The following is a 25,045-nucleotide window of genomic DNA, read 5'->3' on the forward strand; positions in this document are numbered from 1 at the left end:
TAGCCTTATTTGTTTTTCCCTTTTCTGTAGGAAAACACTTTTAACGTGTTTATGTTGGGTTACAGAGGTAGCATGTTAATAAACATACCAAATGTAGGAATATTGAATGTGGAGTTGAAATTTTTAACATACAGGGTCCTCAGCGAACAGCGTGCATTGTATTTTTCAAGAAACACTTAAAGACACTTAATACCAGAATAGAGCTTATATATCATATACTGGCTCGAAATTAGTCTAAAGACTTGCAATTCTATCAACAAAATAAATCCTAATATAAGTACAGAAAGTAAACATCTGTATTTCAATATAACAATTTTGATTCACATGTCAAAATCAGCAAAATTTAGGTTTGTCAATTTCAAACCAATAAACAGGGCTCTATAAAACAAATGACAAAAAGAATGAATTATTTGTGACAAAATGTCTTGCTGTTCTCATCCACATAATGGGAATTGGTATGATATGCAATTTTGAAACTTCACCATAGCTTCAAATGAAGAACTTCCAAAGTGCATCATCTAAATTTGAGATAAATATAGCGGACAACACAGGTTACCCACAATTTGCTTTCTACTGACTTCAAATGAAAGAAAAATAAAATCAGACAAGCTAACAGCAGCCAGCCAATCCAGAATGTTCCGTTACGCTATGGCTGGTGAAAGTTCTGGTGATATTCTCTAAAGTATAATCAAATACTCCAATGTTCTATGGATGTGCTTTTCAAGGTTTCATAAGAAAACAAAATTTGAAATGAAATGTTCAGTTTTATGCCTCCTTATTCTGCAAAATCATTGAATATTTACCTCTTAAAATAAAGACTTGGGGCGATTGCTTACAACATCGATATAATTTTTAAACAACACCATTAATTTCAGTTTGTGGAATCAAGGTGTACTAACGGAAATGGTGGACTTATCCAATTGTAAATGATGTTCCATCTTTGTGAAAACAGAATTATATTAAATACAAAAACACCAGGTTCTTCTTAAACAGCTACGTCCCACAAATGTCGGCTTAATGAATGAATCCTACTCGCATGATCAGTTGGAAACCTACACTGATGAACATAAGCATATTCATGGATATATGGCTGAATGGATATAAATGGAACACAGTATGAGCCTTTATATATTTCTATATAAGGAAGCAAGATGGAAGCAGCAAATATTGATTTGTCTACCAACCGTATTTTGATTAGGGCCCATTAAGTAGAAGCAAGACTCCCCGTGCTTGTCACTTCTCATGCATGAGGAGAGATTAGGAGGTATCATCGCTGAGGGCAGAACGAAGAGCCCAGCACCCAGAAAAGACGAGAGAGAAAAAGAGCAGAAGATAGATTTAGATTCCCTATTAGTAAGCAGCAACAGGATTGATCACTCTGTTGATCGTGGAAAGATGTTTATTATTGTTCCAGTCAGATTGTCCAGGCAAAAACAATTAGACTGCAAAGACAGCAGTTGCAAGACCAAAGAATACAGAAAAAAAGAGCACCAGGAAGTTCTACTGGGAAATGCATTCTTTTTTTTTATCACAATACAGTAAGTCAAAATGGCATATAAACAATGACTCATTTAAATATTTACAAACTACATTTAAATCCAATGGAACGTTATGTATCATATTAAAATTAATTACAGAACTTGTTACAAAAATATATACCCTTACAGATAGGTGAGACCCATCACTTCGACGGAGGTTAAAAAAAAGTCGGGAAGTTTAGAATTCTATTTTTGGTAACTATAGTTTTTTTTTAAAAATAATAATTAATTCCATTCATTTGAAATCAAGAGAGGTGTTAGTAGATTTAGGTGTTAAAATTCAGCTTCATATTCTCCTGTAAAACTTCACAAACCTTTCAAAGAAGCAGCAAGACATTAAATAAATCATGAAGAGCATCTGAAGGTATCTTTTGGGTAACCAGCTTGTTAAATAGAAAATTCCATCATAAAGGTCTGGAGTACAAGTACTGCAGATTGCAAGTATTTTGCACTTACGTAATTGTTTTTAAAGGTAAGCAAGATTACAGTGTGCTGTTAATGGAAAACTAAATATTGATAATTAAAGAATTATTCAATCAAGTTTTGGCTCCTAAACAGAAACTCAAATTGTGGTTTTATCCCCATTTAACAAACAGTTTGTTTTTTGTTGTATACTCAGTAGGCATTGGAGCAATGAGGAATTCAATAAAGTTAAATATTCCTGTTGGGAAACGATGTTGTCCTGCCTGTACTTATATTTACTCCAGACCATTTTAAAGGAAAATAGCAAATGTACAGAATTAGTATCAGCAGATTAGAACCAAAAACTGTACAGAGACATAAGACATTTGTGAAAAAAAGAAACAATTTCCAGATCTTAACAGAAAAAAAGACAAGAGAGAGGAAGCAATCACTCATGGAGTGATAGTATTGGAGAAAGTAACATTTTCATAGGGCAACCCACCATATTCTGGCACATAACCATTTCCACGTTTCAGAAATAGGCATACTCTCCGACCACCATTTTTAATCAATTCTATTGCACGAGAATGCTTCATATTCTTTGTCGATTCTCCATTGATCTCCAGAATTTCATCTCCAACCTTAAAACAAAATAATTGTAAATATAAATAAGATTTCATCGGGGCAGTGCAAGGGGAAATTTGAGAATGCCAAACTAGCCAACTATTTTCATCACCCCTTCCTATTTTCTCCCTTTGTCTTCTAAAACTGCTGATTACCACAAATAGCAAAGAAAAGTCCCTGTAGCATTCCACCATGGCAACGTCTTGACCAGAGTCAAATTGTCTGCTTTGAATTTAAACAAAGGTTTGGGATCACTGTTGCCTGCTACATTTTCCATGGCAACACGTCAACTAGAGTCAACCGAAAAGTACCCTCCTTATGCAGTTTAAATTGGTGTTCTCTTTGAAATTCACACAACACCAGGTGATAGTCCAACAGGTTTATTTGGAAGCACTAGCTTTTGGAGTGTCGCTCTTCTTGATGAAGGAGTGGAGCTCTGAAAGCTAGAGCTTCCAAATAAACCTGTTCGACTATAACTTGGTGCTGTGCGATTTTGAACTTTGTCCACCCCAGTCCAACACCGGCACCTCAAGGATTTGAAATTTGGTACACTTTGTGATTCTTCTTGTTTATTGGAAGGGGAATGAAACAGAAAAGTAAGAAGTTTGACAGTAACTGTACAAGGCATTGGTGAGACCACAATTGGAGGACTGCATGCAGTGTTGGTCTCCTTATTTAGAAAAAAAAAGATTTCTTAAAATAACTATAGAGAAAGTTCACTTGACTTGTTCCTGAAGGAAGGGCTTATTTTTTTGAAGTTGATTGAAAGGTCAGACCTATACCCATTGGCATTTAGAAGAATAAGAGGTCTTTCTTTGTAACAGCTACGGTCTTTAGGGGATCAAAGGGAGAAGGTTTCCTCTTCTTAGAGGCACCAAAACCAGGGGACTTTGTTTAAAAGTAAGAGGTGTACTGTTTACAACAATGACAGACTTTTTCTTAACCCAGGAGGTGGTGGAAGATGAGTCTTTAAGTTTATTAAGATGGAATTAGACAGATGTTTGACGATATAGTGTGCAAAATGGTGCCAGGATTACAACCGTATCCACCATGATCTAACTAAATGATGAAGCCAATTCAAAAGGGTCAAATAGAATGTTCCCACTCCTGGATCCTATGCTCTGTTCTGATGAGTGCAAGATGAAAAGATCCAACAGGAAGTCTATTTTTACAGCAATCCTCAAGGACTCTAGTATAAAGTGAATATTTGCTTTTATCTGATATCTTTCATGAGCACAGGATATGAGAAAGCACTTTACAGTCAATACAGTTCTTTCGAAATGTAGTCAAGTTTTAATGTAGGAAACATGGCAGCCAATTGATGTGCAGTCAGCTCTCACTAGCTGCTATATTGATTGCAAGATAAATATTGGCCAGGACAACAAGGATAACTTCCCTGCTCTGATAAAGACTAACAAATAATTCATAAACTAAGACACGTTGATCAATTTCAGTAATGTAGTTTAACAGTTGCTAATATACTCATGTAGATTGGAACATACCACTGTCCTTCTGTGTTCATGTTGTTCATTACTATAGTTGAAATGTCTGATCTGCATGCTTAATTCAATGGTTTCTTATTAATACTGTGTCGTACGACTGCAATCAAGCCAAGAGTAAGCGAAGAAATATTTTATTGCACATGTATATAAATTATAGTATTTAAAAAAATAACATGGCTTTGGCAGTCATGATGATATATTTGGTTTGCATGCACTGATTGCTAATATACATTTTCACCTTATGTCAAAAGGATCAAAAGCACTTAGTATGCATGTCATCTTATTCATTGTTAGCATGTCATGCTTGCAACAACAATCATTGTAAAAGGGAAATGTTAGTGATGGGTAGCAGTTCTGCTGGAGTAGGATAGATTCGTTATGCCAATGCAGTTAAGAGAAATGTTATTCCAAAAAATTTCAACCTGAAAAATACAGCTTCACTATTAGCTACAGCTAACCAGGTTTCTCCATTAACAGTTAGGAATACTCTATCTATTCATCTTATTGAAGCAGAAAAATCAGACTCATGACAAAGATCCAGGTTTTGTTTGAACTTATAGCCATGTAGCCTTATCCATTTGTTGCCTCTTCTGGCTATTCAATCACTCTAATGTTTCAGTTAGTAAAATCATTTGCAAGTTAATTGTATATTAATTAAGGGTTCATTGTATTCAGGTAGTGGTTATTAATTTGAAAGGGAAAATGGTGGAATAGTGGTAATGTCATAGGAATAGTAAGCTAGAGCCCAGGTTAACGTTAGAGTGCTTGTGACATTCTGGCAGTATGCCTGACAGAAGGGTTCAAGGTCTGCCTGCACTAGAGGGATGTTATAACATATCCCAACAGCTCAACTAAAAATAATTATTTGTACAACAGGAAGTTGAAAGTTTTTTTAATTGCTGGTGGTATGAAATATATAATAGCTTCTAAAAATAAAATCTTGTAAATAAATAAATTCTTAGCTCCACTGTTCTTTCCTTCAGCACCAAATTTCTGTTTTGACAGAAGCTTTGATATAATTTTTCTTTAGTAGGAAATTACACTGCTCCACCAACTAGAATATTAATAATCCGTACAATAAAATCAATACTTTAATGATATGAACACTCAATCAACTCAACGCAATGCTTTATTTCTCATTTGATCCCGAATGTGTTTTTTTTAATTCCACATAAGATAAAACAAATTCTATACATCAGTTTACAAGGTTATTCATTTTGGTATTAAAAATAGAAAATCAATGTTTTTTAAAAGATGTGAAACTTATAATATTTGTCATGCAGAGAGATTTGATTGTATTTGTAAGTTAGCATGTAGGAAGGTAAACTGCTTTTTGGCCTTTACTGCATGGAAATTTAAGTTTCAGATATACAAGTCTTACTACAATTGTGTCAGGTTGTTGTGAATACTGTGCACTATTTCCATCTCCATGTCCAAAGAATACGCACTTGCTTCGGCATTTGCATATCAAAGGCTAACTAACTTGTGGGAGAGGCTGAGTAAGTGGAATCTTGGCTGTCTGGAGTGGAGGAGAATGAGACATGATTTTTCCTTGCTGAAGATTGAGAACGCAGGGACACAGGACTGAATCTTATCAGAAATCAGCTCTGTGTTAGTTTTAGCAAGTCTCACAAGGTTTGGTCTCCATAAACTCCAGCAAGGTTTCTTGCACTAGCCCAGACTCACCTCATGAACCATGCACCTATATTTGTCTTATTTTCCCACTTGCCATAAATGGGAGTACTGACTGGAATCTCATGAGATTCCTGACATTTCACATCTTTGAAAGCCCAGCAGAAAACCAAGTCAGGCACTGCCAATGCCTTGTATGACTCACTTTACTTACCCCAGACATATCTGATAAAGGATTACTGACAAGCTGCTTTGCCAATGCTGTTTGGAGCTTCTGCTGGATGGAGACCCAATGGAGTATGCCGTGTGATTGTGGTGACTGATGGGAGTGCTGGACAAAATGGCGATGAGCTGGAGTTGCCAGGTATCCACTCTGGCTTTCATACTAGGAATTTTCTTAAACTAGAGTCATAGAGATGTACAGCACAGAAACAGAACCTTTGGTCCAACCCATCCATGCCGACCAGATATCCCAACCCAATCTAGTCCCACCTGCCAGCACCTGTCCCGTATCCCTCCGAACCCTTTCTATTCATATACCCATCCAAATGCCTCTTAAATGTTGCAATTGTACCAGCCTCCACCACTTCCTCTGGCAGCTCATGTCATACCCGTACCACCATCTGTGTGAAAAAGTTGCTCCTTAGATCTCTTTTATATCTTTCCCCTCTCACCCTAAACCTTGGTTAAGAAAAAGAAGGAAGCATATGTAAGGTATAGACAGGATAGATCGAGTGAATCCATACAAGAATATAAAGGAAGTTGGTGTATACTTAAGAGGGAAATCAGGAGGGCAAAAAGGGGACATGAGATAGCTTTGGCAAACAGAATTAAGGAGAATCCAAAGAGTTTACATATCTGCCCCCAATCAGTTTTTGAAAATTCTTGCCTAATACCGTCAAAATTGGCCTTTCTCCTGTTTAGAACTTCAACTTTTAGATCTGGTCTATCCTTTTCCATCACTATTTTAAATCTCATAGAATTATGGTCGCTGGTCCCAAAGTGCTCCCTCACTAACACCTCAGTCACCTGCCCTACCTTATTTCCCAAGAGTAGGTACATTGAATCAGAAAATGTTCTTGTACACACTTAACAAATTCCTCTCCATCAAAATCTTTAAAACTATGGCAGTCCCAGTCTGTTTGGAAAGTTAAAATCCCTGACCACAACCACTCTATTATTCTTACAGATAGCTGAGATCTCCTTACAACTTTGTTTCTCAAATTCCCGCTGCCAATGCCCTCTCTCTCTATCCCTCTATCTTTCTCTCTGCCTCTATCCCTCTATCTCTTTTTGTCTTTCTTTATTTACTTTCACCATCCCTCTCTCTATCTCTCTCTCCGTCTAATTCTATCCCTCTGTCAGTTTCTCTTTATACATGTCTCACCATCTGACTATTGGGGGGGTCTATAACCTAATCCCAATAAGGTTATCATCCCTTTCTTATTTCTCAGTTCCACCCAAATAACTTCTCTGGATGTATTTCCAGGAATATCCTCCCTCAGCACAGCTGTAATGCTATCCCTTATCAAAAACGCCACTCCCCCTCCTCTCTTGCCTCCCTTTCTATCTTTCCTGTAGCATTTGTATCCTGGAACATTAAGCTGCCAGTCCTGCCCATCCCTGAGCCATGTTTCTGTAATTGCTATGATATTCCAATCCCATGTTCCTAACCATGCCCTGAGTTCATCTGCCTTCCCTGTTAGGCCCCTTGCATTGAAATAAATGCAGTTTAACTTATTAGTCTTACCTTGTCCCTGCCTGTCCTGACTGTTTGATTCGCTTTTGTTCTCAACTGTACCAGTCTCAGATTGATCTCTTTCCTCACTATCTCCCTGGATCCCACCCCCTCACCTTACTAGTTTAAATCTTCCTGAGCAGCTCTAGCAAATCTCCCTGCCAGTATATTAGTCCCCTTCCAATTTAGGTCCAATCCGTCCTTCTTATACAGGTTACTTCTAACCCAAAAGAGATTTCAATGATCCAAAAATGTGAATCCTTCTCCCATACACCAGCTCCTCAGCCATGCATTCATCTGCTCTATCCTCCTATTCCTGCCCTCACTAGCACATAGCTTCCATGTAGTGGGTGGGAGAATGACAAACTGTATATTAATGAGGCTAAATGATGTAATAATAAGGATGTTAAAACATGTCATGTTATTAGGCCTCCTACGTCACCTTTTAACACTTGGATGGTAAATGAGACTGTTTACTTTCAATGGCAGGAAGTTTCTCAGTGTTGATCCCAGACGATTCTCCCAATTTCCTTACTGGGTGCCCACATCGTTCAGGGGCTGGGAGGATTCCAACCACAGTCTCACCCTAAAGGACTGGTAATGTACAACTAAAGACGAGAAAATGTTTCTTCACTCAAGGGTTTGGAAATCTTTGGCACTCTCTATGTCCCGTCACTGAATATATTTTAAGCTGAGGCACAAAGTTTTGCTCCCTCAAGGAATCAAAGGTTATGGGAAGCTGGCCAGAAAATGGGGTTGATGCTGAAACTCAACTATTGCAGGCTTTCTGGCACATGGTCCACTCCTGCTCTATCTGATGAATTTATAAACTTGATAGCTTTTCTTTTAAGCAATGACTGTAATAATCTGCTTTTGGTATCTAGCAATTAATGAACGTACCATCTATTTTTGATGCAATATCTACTCACCTTCATTTTACCGTTTCTGATGGCAGCACCATCCTCAGCTAATCGGAGTACATACAGGTCCATGTTGTATTCACGCCCACCACGAAGACTGAAGCCAAAACCCTTTGGTCCCTTATCCAATTCCACAGTGTACAGTTCAGGTTCCTTGGAACGTAAAAATAACATTCAACAATTTTGCAAAAAAAAACAGCTGTATTCTTGTTTTGCAAAATCTGAATGACAAACGCACATTAAAAAAAAGTCTAGAAAAATCAATGTCTGGATATCCTACTAATAACACAACTTATTGACTTAAAAAAAAATTGGTCATCCTGATCTAGTGAAATTTTGCAAATTAATACCATATCAAATTCTTGGGACTCAGTTGTAATTTCTCCATTGTCTTTTCCAGTGAAGCTATCCGCCTGTCTAGACAACCAATTGACTCCACAAGCAGGAATTATCTCGGAACACATTTTCACCTGAGTTTTCCCAGCAGGCACCTCCTTGATATTGGAAATCAATTAGGATTACTCACTCCAACAGATTAATTTGAAGGCCATTCTCACTCCCTTTCCTCTGCTCAACTGCATCATCCATAATGTATTAAAAATCTCTTGGCTGCCCATACTTTTTGAAATCAATCAACTTTTCCTATTATAAACTATGATCACATTTATAGTGGGAATTGCCTATATGAACTTGTCACCTTGCAACTTACGTTCTCCCACTCCTGCTGGGACTCGCGTGCCTCAGTTGTAAACTCCTCAGCTTGCACTTCAGAAAAAGTCAAATGCTTCAACAAATATACTATGCAAATTAAAAACTTTATCAAAGTTTTACACATGAATCAAGGGCAGAATATAATCCTCTAAAACGAAGACAGAATTACATTCACATGCCCTTATTCAAATACTTTTCACTCTAAGCATTAGACTTCAATTGGTTTAGACACTCTGCGTGATCATAACAAAACATGATATAGATGAGTTGTCATTCAGATCACTCAGCCTTGTTTATCCAAAAACTATGTTACTCTGCTCAACTATTCCCAACTTGCACAGTTAAGTGCAGGTTTTACCTGCCACTGGAAACCTGTTGTAAGCAAATTTACTAACACAAAAAAAAGCTCTGGGTTAGAATGAGATCCTTCGTCATTGCCTCATATTACAAAGTCAGCAAGCATTATGTGAATTTCTGTGAAAAGCAGCTGAGAGACATAAAGAACATGATAGCTAAATATAGTTTCAGTTTTGCTCTCTTTTTGGACAGATAGACTTTTGATCATAATAAATTCCATAGCAGGGATATCAGTTCTTGGACTTTCATTACTTCTATGGAAGCTGTCTGTAACACAGCACTCCTATTAGATTAGATTAGATTAGATTCCCTACAGTGTGGAAACAGGCCCTTCGGCCCAACCAGCCCACACCGACCCTCCGAAGAGTAACCCACCCAGATGCATTTCCCTCTGGCTAATGCACCTAACACTATGGGCAACTTTACATGGCCAATACACCTGACCTGCACATCTTTGGACTGTGGGAGGAAACCGGAGCACCCTGAGACACGGGGAGAATGTGCAAACTCCACACAGACAGTCGTCTGAGGCTGGAATCGAACCTGGGACCCTGGTGCTAACCACTGAGCCACCATGCCGCCCTTCATTCAGGACCTCTTCTGTCAAATGGACATTATATTGTTTAGGTAATGCAGTATTATTCCTTAGCTTTTGTCTTATCCTTCTCTATAATTGTAATCTTGTATTAAGTGCATTCGTCAATTGTGGATTACCTTTGGAGTCATTAAATTGGAGAGAAAAATGTATCTTTATTTAATTGATTTTATTTTAATGTAAAGGGGAAGAGCTATTTTCCTCTCCATCCTAAATGACTTACAACAATGCAGTTACATTCCCAGAAACAATATGTAACTGAATTCCATTTCCCTGTGCTCTTTTAGTTGGTCTTAATTATTGAGTAAACTAGCATTTTTTTGCCATTTAGAACAAAGAATTCCTCATTCCTCTTTGCTGTATTTCAGTTAATTTACAGCAGTTCTGTGTACTTTTGCATACTGTCTGTCTTTGTTCAAATCCATTAATATGTATTTAAACACTTGGTGTCCTATCACTACTCATCCTTGATTCAGGACCTCTTCTGTCAAATGGACACTATATTGTTTAGGTAATGCAGTATCATGAGTAGAGTGACAGTGGTAGATACTTAATCTTTGTGTTCCTACATTTCTTATTTGCCTCTGAACAGCTGCTGAGTTCAGGCAAGGCACCTGACAAGAGAGGAGGCAGAAAAAAATATAAAAGAACAGTCACATGGATAACAATCAGGTCAGAGGTCTCCATCAGACAGTGTGTGGTCCAGCGATAGGTTACAAATAGAATGGAGGGATGCATGTTCCCTCACATCATTTTAAAGAATTCAACACTCTACAATTTTTACTGGTAAATAAATGCACTTTGATGAAGTTGATTAATCAAAAAAAGTGATTCTCTCCTGTAGCCGAGTCATCTTCCTCCAGGACAGCAGATCTGACAGGCTCACTGTAATTTCTATTTCTTTAGATGTTGAAGGGATTTGCTCACACCACAGCTGCAGTCTGTTTGGGCCACCCACCTGCACAAAAGTGCTCCTGGAGCTTTCTATTCTGCTTTTAATTAACATCAAACACTTGTATTTGGCAGATACAATGCAAAAGCAATATTAAATTAAAGACTGCAGCTTTCCAAAGGTAAAAGGTTAGGTATGCTAAGCTATTAAAAGTAAAACAAGTACTGATCCATGTATTGGAATACTGGTTAAATCTTTCATTTTAATGCAGTGTAGAAACAAGGTCAACAATGTAATTAAAGTCATGCTAATAAAAGTCTGTTATCAGAAGAAGAAAAAAAGAATGCTCCAAATCTTTTCAATTAATATCCTCCAAATTGTTGGATTGAACCCATTTAGTTTCCTCTGTAAAGGATGAACAGCCAGCTTCTCCCTATATAAGTGATTAAGAATATTTAATACATGACCTGATTTAAGAAAGCAGAGCTTTACGTGAAGTTAGAATAGATGCTTTGAAAAATTTATGGTATTCTTGTGACTCTGCCAGGAATTGTACCCATCTGTGTCCTCCTGTATCTGTGGGATCATCAGAAGAGTACCTCATTCCATGGATCAGTGGATGCAGGCACACCCTACAGATGCCTTGACTGAGCCTGTATGTGTTGTTCAATGACATTTCTTGCACATGTTCTTGAAAGGAGAATGATTATGATACCCTTGCACTAGTGATTATCCCTTCACCAACTTCAAACCTGGTGAGGACGCGTTCAATCCTGATGATTTTAGATAAATAAATTTGGCAGTTATACAAATAAATCTAATCTGATGCTAACTCCACTCCCACAATGAGATATTTTACCAGATAACCAGAGGCTGAATATACTCAGTGATACACATTGCCTAAAACCAAATAATAAGTTTGAAAAAGATGACTCATCATTGCATCTACGACTCCAACTTGACTGAAAAAACAAATCTTTGCAGATTACATTTTAAACTCAGGGACTTAGATTAATAGTTTATTCTTTTGATTTCATATCAGAAACTGCTTGGATTTGTTCCCCAATGCTCCAGTTTTGTGGTGCGATGCCACTACAAACAACTTTCAACAAGTAAAGAAAATATTTTATGAATATCCTATGAAAATTTTGACAGTCAAAATTATACAAGTAGATCTTTTCCTTAATTTCATGGAAATCTTGAGATCTCAGAACATGAAGCAAGTGTTTATAATTACCTGCTAAGTGAGGTCAATTCATTGTTTGGAGGTAGAAAAGATATTTTTTTTTTCCCTTGTTAGCATTGCCTGCCAACATGGCAATATGAAGCATTAGAACCAAATTTAAACACATTCCACCCCAGTACATACATCTCCTCAAGAGGTCACTTGATAGCCATCAGGAGTGGGAGCTCAGGCATTTTGTCTCTATTCTACACAGAATCATGAAGCCAATTGTAACAAACTGAACAAACCTAGGACATTTTTTATGCATATTGGACAGTGTAACTGCCAACTTAGACATCAATGGTTGGTTTAGTTTGTTGAATATTAATTTTATTCAAAGTGAAACACAAAAAGGGGCGCAATACTGTGGTCTAAAAAGCAATGATTCAATAATAGGTGTTATAAGTAAGTGACATTCACATTTCAGACCAAAGACCTTGATTAATTAAATTTCTCAGTACCCATTACCTACGATTGCAGTGGCTTTACATGCAGCAATGTGTGGGAAATCTTGGAGGCAGAAAGCTTATTTGGCCCTTCAAACTGCAGAAATATTTCCCTTTCCGAAGGCAGACATTTACATCAATCTCAGCCTTACGACTGCTCATGCTGTGATCAGCACAAATCACTAACTGATCGTGAAATATCTTGAAGAATTTAATGCAACATTTGATATTCCTTGCTCAAGGGAACAATGAAAAAGAAAGGCCGTTTGCAAAGAGTTCATTTATATCAAGGACCTATCAGGAAAGGCTGACGAGGTTGGCATTCTCCAGGAAAAAATAAAGACTCATAAAGTTAAATAATGGCAAAATACTGTGGATGTTGAAAATTTGAAATTCCATAGAGAATACTTCCTCAGTGACGTACTGGTCCACTCCTACATTACTTCTAATGCTTCCTCATTCCTCCGTGACACCTTTCCATGCCATCACAGAAGGATTAACACTTGACCATTCATCTCCACTTTCATCAACATCCAAGTTCCCAAGCACACCTTCCAGGCGAAGCAGAGTTTCACCTGTACTTCTTTCAACTGTATTTGCTGTTCACAATGCAGTTTCCTTTACATTTGGCAAGACAAGCGCAGAGTGGGTGATTGCTTTGTTGAGCACCTCCACTCTGTCCTTAAAGTGACCCTGACATTCTAGTTGCTTGCTATCTCATTAAAATCACTTTGCCTCATGCTAATATTTCTGTCTTGAGTCTGTTGCAGTGTTGCAATGAAACATAATGCAAGCTGGAGGAAGATCAACTCATTTTCTGCTTTGGCTCTTGACAGCTTCAAGGTCTCAATATTGAGTTCACAAACGTCACAAACTGACTTCATTGTGTCCGTTTTCCATTTTTCTTACATTCACCTCCATTCCTTCCCCCATAGCCTTGCTGTTTATGTCTTGTTTACTTTGCAATTAATAGAAAGAATCAATTCTCTCACTTTCACACCTTAATTTACACCCATTTTACATCCTTTTCTTTTTCTCCATTAGTTACAACCTCATTGTTTTCTTTGCTTCTATCAAATGTATATTTAAAAAAAAACTGTTTTCCAGCATCTTTCCATTCTGAAGAAGTAGCATACCAGATGTGAAATATTAACTCTGCTTCTCTCTCTACAGATAGTACCAGACCTGCTGTATTTCTTCAGTATTCTGCATTTGTTGAAGGCTTAAACAAGCTCTTTAAATTATGAAAGGGTTTGGCAGAGTAAATCTCTTGAGACACAGTGAACATGCCTCTACCTCTGATGTAGAGGCCTGGGTTCAAGACTCACCTACTCCAAGGTGTGCCCTATCATCCCTGGACAGGTTGATTAAGATTAGATTAGATTAGATTAGATTCCCTACAGTGTGGAAACAGGCCCTTCGGCCCAACTAGTCCACACCAACCCTCCAAAGAGTAACCCACCCCGATCCATTCACCCTAACTAATGCAACTAACTCTATGGGCAATTTAGCATGACCAATTCACCCAACCTGCATATCTTTGGATTGTGGGAGGAAACCGGAGCACCCGGAGGAAACGCACGCAGACACGGAGAGAATGTGCAAACTCCACACAGACAGTCACCCGAGGCTGGAATCGAACCCAAATCCCTGGCGCTGTGAGGCAGCAGTGCTAAACACTGAGCCAAAATACCAAAATCCAATAAGCAATTCAGGACAAAATTTTTCACTCAGAATTTAAACAGCTTGGTTGAGGTAAATAGTATGGATACATTTTAAGAAAACAAAAGATAATTACAAAGACAGACAACTGGATAAGTTAGATAATTAACATAAAGCTAAACAGATTGTGTTAATAGGTGGTCAGTGGAAGAAGATGCATGTGCAACATAAACAACACAATAGATCTGTTCAGCAGAATGTCTGGTTTCTTCTGAAATGTTCTATGCAGGTTTTGGATTGTTACTCATTAAACAAAATAAAAATTAACAACAATATTGTCAAAACCAAGTGCACATCTGTTTTTCTTAAAGAAACTGCTCAATGATCATCCAGTATTGACAAAGATACTAATATTTTCAATGATTTAAAAATTTGAGACACGTCAAAAAAGAGTAGTGATACAAAGATGTTCAGCTAAGCATTTAGTTCACTCAGTTTAAGCATTTCATGTGTGACTGGTTACACTAAAATTGTATCAATGTACTTAAATTAATAATTATGGGCTCAAATTGTTCTCGTGGTTTGCTTGCATTAAGTTTACACACTAGCTAGCCTCCTCCAAACAGGAAATAATTGCTAAGGCCAAAATGTAATTTTCAGAACCAAAGTCAGCTACTTCACCAAAACACTGACCATTCAGATATATTAGCATGTTGGTCCAATACTATAAGGGCACCCCGGTATGTTCTGCTGTATGGTGACAAAAAATGACTCCACTTTGGGAGTTTCCGTTTCTAATGTCTGCCAAAGTTTTTGAGGCAGGTGTGAATTAAGCAGTAGATACTGAGCAGAAGGCAACCATTGCTTCATGAGGATGGAGGAACAACAAAATCAATCAATTTAGCCCACTTTAGTACTTTTGAGATGTTGGTTCAAAGTGGCATGGGTCAAGTAACTGCCTTGTGGATCAAATTGCAATAAAATTACATGACAGCAATTCTTCTTTCTGATCTTCACATGTGCTGGATTTAGGAGAATAACACCTAACATAATATTTAAAAATATCCCATCTTTTAAATGGTCTTGATCTAATACCATTTCATCAAGTACTACATCTATTTCCAGTAATTAAATTCAGAACTGACACTTACCTGAGCTGACTTATAATCATAGGATACATCTGGCTTTGGTTTTGTGTTACTCCTTAAAACAAAATTTTAAAAAAATTGAGTTCTGAGTTCTTCCAAGTCATTTATTTACACTGAGCTCAAATCCTATCTCAAAAATCATAGTTAAGTCATCATTTTACAGAATAATATAATATCAAGCTATCAATTCTTATGCCATACCCTAATGACCTGTATTTTGGTGTTGTATTAATTGTGATGCCCTCAGTGCTCACTATTTCAGTGAGGAAATTGTCATCATTGAATCCTTGCTCCTCTGTTGATTGTGCTGAAGTTGGCAATGTTTTAGAAATCACTGAATTGATGAGAATTTCTTATGTTAAGCAGTAACAATGCTCTTAAACACTCCAAAGAAAAAGTACACCTTGCTAATGTAGTGGACATGGTTTTTAACTGCATACTAAGTCAGAGTTATTGCTTAAGAATCTCTGAGGTTCCAAAATAAATCAAGAAGTGGAAATACATTTTATAATTGTGTTTGACGAAAAATTTCTATGTTGATAAAAATGCTGTATTGAAAAGCTAAAATCTTATCTTCTCTTGCATATGTGCCAAATTTCATTTAAATTCCTGTAAAATGTATAAACATTAAAGATAATCTGTGATAATTATGTCTTTGTTTGTTATTTACTAGAATTCTTCAGTCTGATTTGTTATTTAAACAGCTTGTTCACAATACTGCTGCCAGATGCTGGAAGATAGTCTTAAAATCAGGAAAGGAGATGCCCATGGTAGAGAGATTTCTAGACCATTACGAGTAGCTTTCTTCAATGTCAACAGTGAGGCTCATCACTGTTGCTGACCACAAACTCCAGGACAATGACTTTTCTCCAGTTTTATCTTTTTTCAACAACTCCTCTCCCACTGCTCTCTGTCTTTCTCTCCTGAATGTGGAGATGCTGCTAGGGCTCAGCTGTGATGACTGGTAACCCTGTGGTAACTCATGCAAATGCTGATCATCAGTCATGAACAAACTGAGATGTTGTCTGCTGGCAGCCAAGCCTAGTCTTGCCTTCAGCTTGCTGCTGGCAGTATATTTATTAAACTAAACTTGCCATTTTTGCTTACAATAACTATCTTTGGGGAAAGGGATGGCATTAAGTGGCAGGGAGAAATTCACTCTTATTTTATGCACAAACAGAGGTCAACAACTAGTATTCAGAATATCAGAAGTGGCTGATTTTTCTCAACTGGAAACAAATGGAGTGCTTCCAAGTACGGCTACATCACAGTAACTACAAAACAATAAGGACATATCTTACCTTCCACCATCCTGTGGTGGCTGCTGAGGGTTATGAGTAGTTGTAATTGTTGCAATCTTTTCTGCATTTGTTAGCAAGGATGGATTGGAGGATTCTAAAAGAAGAAAAAAAAAACTTTAGATCCAATGTTGCACAGATCATTTTAATATTCTAGATAAATGTTTGCTTGTTTTCCAAAGAAATAGAAGCAAGATCAAGTCATTTGACCTGAGCTTGCTTCACCATTCAATAACACCATGGTTGGCTTGATCATGGCTTTAGCTTCATTTCTCTGCTTGACTCCATAAGCCTCGGCTCCAGTGTAATCTAACATAGCCTTGAATAAATTCGATGACTGAGCCCTCAGTTGTCCCTTGGGAAAGAATTTCAAAGTTTCAGAAACGTTGGAGAGAACAGAGTCCTCACTTCCATCTGAAATGGGCGATAACTTGTTTTGAAATGGTGGCCCCAGTTCAAGACTGCCTCACTAGAAGAAAATTCTCTTGAGATCTCCACTGTAAAGGTACTTTAGAATCTATTGGTTAGATATAATGTGCACCCACTGAGTGGGCTTTTGACAAAAGGCCCATAAAATAGGATGGCCTTCTTAATCCATCAATTTCCCACCCAGCCCCAAGCACACCTGCTGGGTATGCTAGGTGAGTGGGCACTGGGATCAGTAGCCATCAACTATATACAAATAAATAATTCAAGTTCAACTGAGCTTGCTAAAAGCTGAATTGACTCCAAGGTAACCTTGTCCATAGTCCAAATCATGATATGGACAGCTTGTTTCTTCAAAAGTAAAAATGACAGGAAGGAACCTTGGTGGGATGCTATTTTTGGAGGGGGCCCTTAGCTCATTGGGTGACCCTGAGAAGACAGTATGCCCCTTCTTTCTTACCTACCTATACTTCAAAACCCACCAGTCCAGCCCCCACCCAAGGTTGTGTGAACACTGACCACCCCTGATGTATCACACTTCGGGATCCATGGCTGGCTTCTTTATGATCTCACAGAAGTGTGAACAACTGAGCTTTGGTGTTGCTAGAACTACTGGAACTGAAGACGGTGGAATATTCTATAAAATGAGATGCCACTCACAGTGCTGAGGGTTGGATTACTTAGCTTAACCATGCCTCCCCATCCCCACCCCTGGAATATTCAGGCCTGTACTTCAATAAGATCATAACTTATTCTTCTAAAATCCGACAACTGAAGGTAAAAATTCCCCAAACTTTCCTCAAAAGGCAATCCTTTCATCTCAAGAATCAACTTAGTGACCAAAAAGATCACTTTTTAAATAACAAAATCAAAATGGTACACAGTACTCTACATATAATCTCACTGATATGTAGCAAGATTTCTCCTGCTTTCATACCACATTCTCTTGCATAAAGGGTACCATCATTTGCCTTCTTATTACTTGTTGTATATGCATGCCAGCTCTTTGTAATTCATATGTAAGGTCATCCCAATATCTCTGTACTACAGCATTCTGCAGTCTGTCCCCATTTAAATATTCTGCTTTTTTATTCTTTCTGTAGAAGTGCAAAACATCACATAATCCGACATTCACAACCTACTTCTCTCCTTTTAGAGATTCTTTTCCTTGGATTTTCGCTACAGAGAAAGGCAGCTCAAATTAAGCGATATCCTGGATTTTCATATGCACCTCAAAGAAATGCCTATGAATAGCTGGAGTTTTGCTGCAGGGATGTAGAGTTACGGCAACATGGGATACAGTCAGACTCTTTGTTTCAGGAGGAAGATTGGAAGTAGCTATAGGAGTGGTCAAGTGTCAATGTGGGCTGGTCAAAAGGCCCAGCTCAGTTCTCTGGTATCTTTTACTAATTGTGATAAAATCGCTCGGGTCCTTTAGCCTTTACACTTTCACTCCCTCTTATAATCCTCAAGTCAACTCATACTCGCCATCCATGCTATGTCTCATTATAACGCCCAAGCCAACTTACGGCCTTCTCTGCTGATTTCAGCAAGGATACACCTGGCACAGACCAGAAATTTTAACTCGGTTTAACATCTTCACGGAGTTATAAATGATGTTTTAGATTAGATTCCCTACAGTGTGGAAACAGGCCCTTCGACCCTCCGAAGAGTAACCCACCCAGACCCATTTCCCTCTGACTAATGCACCTAACACAATGGGCAATTTAGCAAGGCCAATTCACCTAACCTGCACATCTTTTGGATTGTGGGAGGAAACTGGAGCACCCGGAGGAAACCCACGCAGACATGGGGAGAATGTGCAAACTCCACACAGACAGTTTGCCCGAGGCTGGAATTGAACCAGGGACTGCTGGTGCTGTGAGGCAGCAATGGTAATCACTGAGCCACCGTGCAGCCCCTTTTGTGTGTCTGCTTGTCATTGTCTTTGATTAAGAGGCATGAAATGCTTAAAACTTCTGTTGTTGATTAACACTAATATCAACTTGTAGAAACACCAGCTCATTTTTCCAAAAACATTATGGCTTTTTTTCCTGCTTGCCAGCAAAATTCAAAAGCTGTTGAAATCCTGGAATTGGACTTCTCATACCATTTTAAATTATTCAAACATTCACCTAATTCCGTGAAAATTCAGGCCTTTATGTCCTCCTCTAAGCTTATTTTCCTGCCTACTGTTATTAGAATGCTTTTTTTGTATCATCTACCATAAAGATGAATACAAAGTGCTTGTTCAAGGCTTCATGATGTTCTTCAATCTCATCTCACAAGGGACCAACATTTACTTTAGCTCGCAGAGCTCTTACTGTTTGTTTTTCAATTTCCTGTTGGCTTACTCTCAAATCTTAATTTCTTCCCTTTTTTTTGATCACCCCTTAATAGTTTTAAAGATTTTCCTAACCCCTTGGCCTATCACTAATCTTCAAAGCTGCATGGCTTTTTCTTTCAACTTGATACCATTGTGAACTTCTGTAGTTAGCCATAGATGGTGGATTCTTCCCAGAAATACTTTCTCAATGGAATACATTCACATAGCTATATTAATAATCTTGTAGAATAGAGTATGAAAATAGTCAGAGAGAAACATTTTTATCGTTATCATTTCACAAGCATCAAAAACATAGCTTCACATGCACAGACAACTCTTGGAATGCTCACAATTCTGTTGTTAAATCCAACTTTTAAATGATTAATTATCAGATTATTTAGTCTGTATTGAAAATCAATGCGATTTTTTTAAACCCACCAATACAAATCTTGTAATTCCTCAGAAAAATAAACAAATTTTGACATGTTCAGCAACCATAAATTATTGGGTTGCATTCTGAACAGAAAAATGTGACCACTGAAATATCTTGCAAAGGTTTTAGTATCCTATGTAAGAAAAAGTAAATTAACCATGCCTTGGGCATAGAATAATTCTCACAAATTTACAATAAAGGGAAGGTCACGTAGGAAACGATGGGCAGAAAACTGGGCAAACTACAACTCAGGATCCCCGCAGCTCGGATTCACAATAGGTTTCCCAGTTGGACAAAACGTCATGCTGAGAGTGCCAAATCGTTAAAATTACAGTTATCATCTCACAAATACATTGCATTAAATTATTGCACCTAGAACTTGTAGGGCTTCTCATTTACAGATTCAAAATTGACAATTTGGATTCAACAAAGCTAAGTAAACCATGAAAGTAAGAATATGCCATAACTCAAAGCAGGAGAATTCGTAAAGTAACAATGTAAATTTGCAATATGTAATTTAAGTATTAAATGTCTTGCTTCTGTGAAAGTAGGAGAGCTGCTGACTCACCGTCACCAGGAATGATGCGCAAGGTTACAGTGTTTCCAGCTTCCTTGATCAGGTTGACAATATCCGAGTGGGACTTGTTGGTAATCGAGCATCCATTAACAGCCAAAATGCGATCTCCAACTTTAAGCTGGCCACAACGGTCTGCAGGGCTTCCTTCAATGATCCGACCTATTTTGTGAGGCATGGCTACACATGCATTGCCTGGTTTTGTACAAGTTTTAATTGGGAAGGTCGTAAAGGTGAACCATTAGGAGAGGAGGACAGGGAGACAGAAGGTCAGGGGTTAATTTACTGTGCCACCAAGCAAAATTAATGATGGAATGCTTTACATCCCATGGTTGATGATCAAAACATTGGCAATCTGTTCTACAAAATGCAGCTGTGAAGTGACAGTGTGCAGCTCCATCTTTAGCTCTTCTAAAGATTTTTAACTGTTAATAATCAAATATAAGTTTTACAACGTCTTCAAGAGTTTGCATGCAGTTCCCAGATAGGTCCATGGTCTTTTCCTTCTCTACAAAATAATGTATCTGCAGTATTCCAGTGGACATTTGGGACAGGTGTCTAGCAAGGAAATGCCAACTGCAAGTGGCACCACCTGCTATAGTAAGCAGGCGCTTGATTGAGATCTATTACCTCAGTGACATTTAATAATGACACATTGCTAAAAGTGAAATGCAAATTGACAATCCTCATGCAAGTTAACATGAAACGTTTCAAGCTCTGAGTATTGTGAGCAATAAAAGGACAAATGGAATAAATATTGAGAGAAATATTCTGGCACCTTTAATCAGGTTAAAAAACAAACTAACATATGCTGGTTATGTACAAAATACAAAATTGTATTTTATTTTAACCAGGGAAAGTGGAAATTTGATTAATGTACCTTTATATCCTCTGAAAATTTGAAGGCCTATGATTAACCAAGTGCATTTTTACCATTGTATATTCAGGCATCTGAGCTCTCATTCAAATTAATTAATGTAATGTGGAACTGTGGGTCAGCGAGCATTGCACATAAAAATCACAATGACCTGGGGATGCGGTATTAATGAAACTTCCAGAAGTCAAAGGAGACACCTTGGTTAAACGTCATTCCTTCAGGGTGTCAAGATTATAATGTAACATCCAAATAGAAAAGACTGATTGTGGCTAGCCTCAGTTTCTGGTGCTCACCTCTGGTACTGATTAGGCCAAGTTTAGGAGTTCTATTATGTGAGTAAATTTAGCACTTTGCCAATGTTCTGTTCTTTCTCATTGCAGAAAGGCAAGCAAACCTTAAATCCAGTGATATCCATTTGGAATCAAGACGTTAGTTTCTATGCTACAGCTTTAATACTCAGGGGAAAAAAAAAGTCACTGATTAAAAACTGTGAGCTGCAGTATGTAACAGCAAGTAAACTGTGTGGATTCTTATGTAATCTCAAACTTAAAAAAAAATAAAAGCCAAGCTCGAATCAGCTACACTTAATCATTAGCAAAGAAAGCACACTGATTGGAACCCAAAGAATTGCTCAGTTAAGATGAACCACACAAGTCGCAAGGCAAAGCAGAAAGCAAGCATTTCATGCAGGGTTTTAGGACAGTCCAATGACCATAATAAATCCACACAAAATTAACAAATCCTATATTATGCCATGTTACTCTACGGATACAATTAATCTATTGTTTCAAAACAAGTTTGATCGAGTACTTTTCCAAACAGTAAAAAACATCAAATACTTTCAATCACCTTGTGATTTTAATACAAAAGACAAATTATTAATAAAATAATGAACTGCATTAAAAATGTCTGTACATACAAACTCATTTGAATGATAGGATAAGTCAAACATACAGGAGTGGGTTCACCATAGAAATACTAGTTCAGCACAATTAGATATCGAATATCTAAATGTCAAACATGGACATTGTAGCGTATCATGTTTGCATTCATAAATCTGTTATTTTGAGCTTGTAGTTTATTCAAATATGTTTTCTTTCACATATAACTTACCAAATGTGGTTCCTGCTTCTGGTCGACTAACTGACGAGACAATAACAAAACCAAAGCCTTCATTTTCTCCACGCCGGATCTCCACGTCATATGGCTGCACACCCCCTCCAACACCAGCACCACCAGTGCCACTTCCACCAGCACTGCCACTGCCAGAGCTCACCGTGTTCAAAGAGTTCTGACTGCCCTGGGGGGTGCGCTTTTCTTCAGTAAGGGAAACTGCTTGGTTGCTGCTGTGATGTGATGAGACTGGAGAGGCAGGTACTTCAGTCTCAGGCTTTGGTACGGGTGCTGCATTGAGAGGAATGAAACAAAATCAGTTTCTAAATGGAAGAACAACATCTCAGTTGACACTTGAATACTCAGTAAGACTGAAAGAATTAGACAAAGGAAAAAGACGGATCCATCCTTAGCTAACATCTGTTTAGGTAATAGACCTACCATGATAATTGCTTATAAGAGAAAAGGAAGTTAGCATAAAAGTTAGCCGGGCGTTTTCAGCTCTGATTTGCATCAGGTCAACTATCCTATCAATATGTGGTTGAAGACTTGATTAATCTAAGATATGACGCCACATAGTCAATCAATCAGTCTGTTGGTAGTCATTTCTCAGTTCACTCTGAATATTAGAACTTGGGAAGTTTGCAGCCATACCCTGAAAGTTGTCAGAAGAATGAAAAATGGTTTATGTTATGTTTTTTTTCCAACAAGGTAACTGGTAATAAAAAAATTGCTCTTCGTTTTATTAACAGTCATAAACCTCAAGATTGCTAAACCCTTCATGGTCAACAGCTTTGAGTTTCCCCTGAAAGGTTAATCAAGTTGTTCAGCAAGTACCTATGCAAATATCCCAAACTATATCGAGTAAGTTACCCTGAAACTACAAGAAGATGGAGTAAGTACAATTGGCCTCAGTCCCTTCCATCAGCAAAATAAAAATCAGTTTATAAAAATCAATCAAAAAAAAATCCCACCCTTGAACACACTTAACGACAACTTACATTTATAGAATGCTTTTAATAGCAAGATGACTTTAGCCACCAGAAGATCTCAGACAAAATATGGCACTGAATCACCTAACTGAGCAGTAGTAATGATAACTTAAACTTTGGTCAAAAAATTAGATTCTAAGCAGTGTCAACAAGTAGAGAGAAGGTAGGGAAATGATGAGAGAGACAGACAGACAGAGAGTGCATGAAGAGTTATTTAGAGAAGGTGGAGAGGGTTAGGAAAGGAATTCCAGACTCTTCATTTGGGTCTTTAGTTGGGAGTTAGGAGTTGGAAACTGAGATCATTTTGAGTCTTACACCCGCATTGCATCAGTGTCAGTGACATAGAGAGATTTTAAATGGCAAATTTGGCAGTGGTAACTCAAAGCCAGTACTGTATGGGGCCAGAAACTACATCAGGAGGACGGTCTTCAAAGACAAAGACAGACAATCTGACTGGGCTTGCCAATGCATTCAGGACTTCAAAAGGTCAGATAGCAGAGAGCCAGCAGGCCTATGCAACTCCCAAGTGCCTGAACGCTCATGCCTCAGGTACTCTCTCCACTCTGTTCAAGTGGTAACTTTGTGCCATAGTAAGAGTACTGCAGTCTGACAAATGATTTTTATAACAAGATTCTATATTAGCAATCACAACAAATAAAGGTTCTCTGACAGCACTGCATGAACATGGTCAGAACTTCAGCTCTTCATATTTTTACCTTTGAAAACCTGGTTCTGTCCCTTTCTGATGATTATCAAGTTCAAGATAAAACCACAAGATATAGGAACAGAATTATCTCATTCACCCGTTGAGTCTGCTCTGCCATTCGATCCCTGCTCATATGTTTTTCAATCCCATTTTCCTGCCTTCTCCCCATAACCTATGATCCCCTTACAAATCAAGACCTATCTCTCTCTGTTTTAAATACACTCAATGACTTGGCCTCCACAGCAATAGTTAGACTGAGTATGGGGTAAAGACAGACAGTACTAGACAGATGGAAGATTGTTTTGGTGAGGCAGAGGTTATAGGATTGAAATCTTGCTCAAGGTGAGTTGGAATGCTAAGGTTGTAAACCTCAAGAAAATGCTCGGCAGATGTAAACATCAAGAAGAAAAGCAGGACCCTCAAACTCAACCTCCTACAAAACAAATCATTGCTCCATCCAAATTTAGCATGCTATTCAACAGCTGGTCACATTCCAAAATGCTAAGCTCCTTAGAATGCAGATGGAGAGTGTGGCTCCATTCCTAAAGAATCTCAAAACCATTCCCAAGCTCTATGCCACATGCACACTACTCAGGACAGTTTTGTGTATAATTTGAAAAGTGACAAATTTGAGCACATCACAAAGGCATCCTCCCCTGAGGAGGACTTGCTTTCTGCAGATATAAGAAGGCTCACTATGTTCTAACATGTGCCAGTAAATCCACAAGATTGAAAAGCACAATGGAAAATGATACATTCTATACTTTCAAAACAAAATCTGTTGTTTTCAAGGACATGACAGTCTTGTCAAGATTTTCTGACACAAAACTTTGCAATTCCTAACCTCTGACATAGTCAGCATGTGAAGTTTAGGGAGTGAAAGAGTAAGTTGGGAACAGAGTGTGTCC

At 38.0% G+C, this 25,045-nt stretch overlaps 1 protein-coding gene across 8 annotated transcripts in view; it reads right to left on the bottom strand.

Annotated features, from left to right (window-relative positions):
* magi1b (membrane associated guanylate kinase, WW and PDZ domain containing 1b) overlaps positions 1 to 25,045 on the bottom strand; it is a 452,840-nt gene that overhangs the window by 22,850 nt on the left and 404,945 nt on the right. For 6 of the 8 annotated variants that reach the window (XM_072582487.1, XM_072582485.1, XM_072582492.1 and 3 more), the window contains 6 exons: positions 22,440 to 22,730; positions 20,444 to 20,644; positions 16,694 to 16,787; positions 15,396 to 15,447; positions 8,366 to 8,509; positions 2,443 to 2,581 (listed from right to left, as the gene is read on the bottom strand). In XM_072582487.1, coding sequence (XP_072438588.1) covers positions 2,443 to 2,581; positions 8,366 to 8,509; positions 15,396 to 15,447; positions 16,694 to 16,787; positions 20,444 to 20,644; positions 22,440 to 22,730 — 921 coding nt within the window. Of the gene's footprint in view, positions 1 to 1,184; positions 1,274 to 2,442; positions 2,582 to 8,365; positions 8,510 to 15,395; positions 15,448 to 16,693; positions 16,788 to 20,443; positions 20,645 to 22,439; positions 22,731 to 25,045 lie in introns of all 8 variants that reach the window. The other 2 variants (XM_072582489.1, XM_072582486.1) reach the window with 2 other exon arrangements.

The sequence above is a fragment of the Chiloscyllium punctatum genome, chromosome 12 (genome assembly GCF_047496795.1).
Source record: "Chiloscyllium punctatum isolate Juve2018m chromosome 12, sChiPun1.3, whole genome shotgun sequence".
Taxonomy (NCBI): domain Eukaryota; kingdom Metazoa; phylum Chordata; class Chondrichthyes; order Orectolobiformes; family Hemiscylliidae; genus Chiloscyllium; species Chiloscyllium punctatum.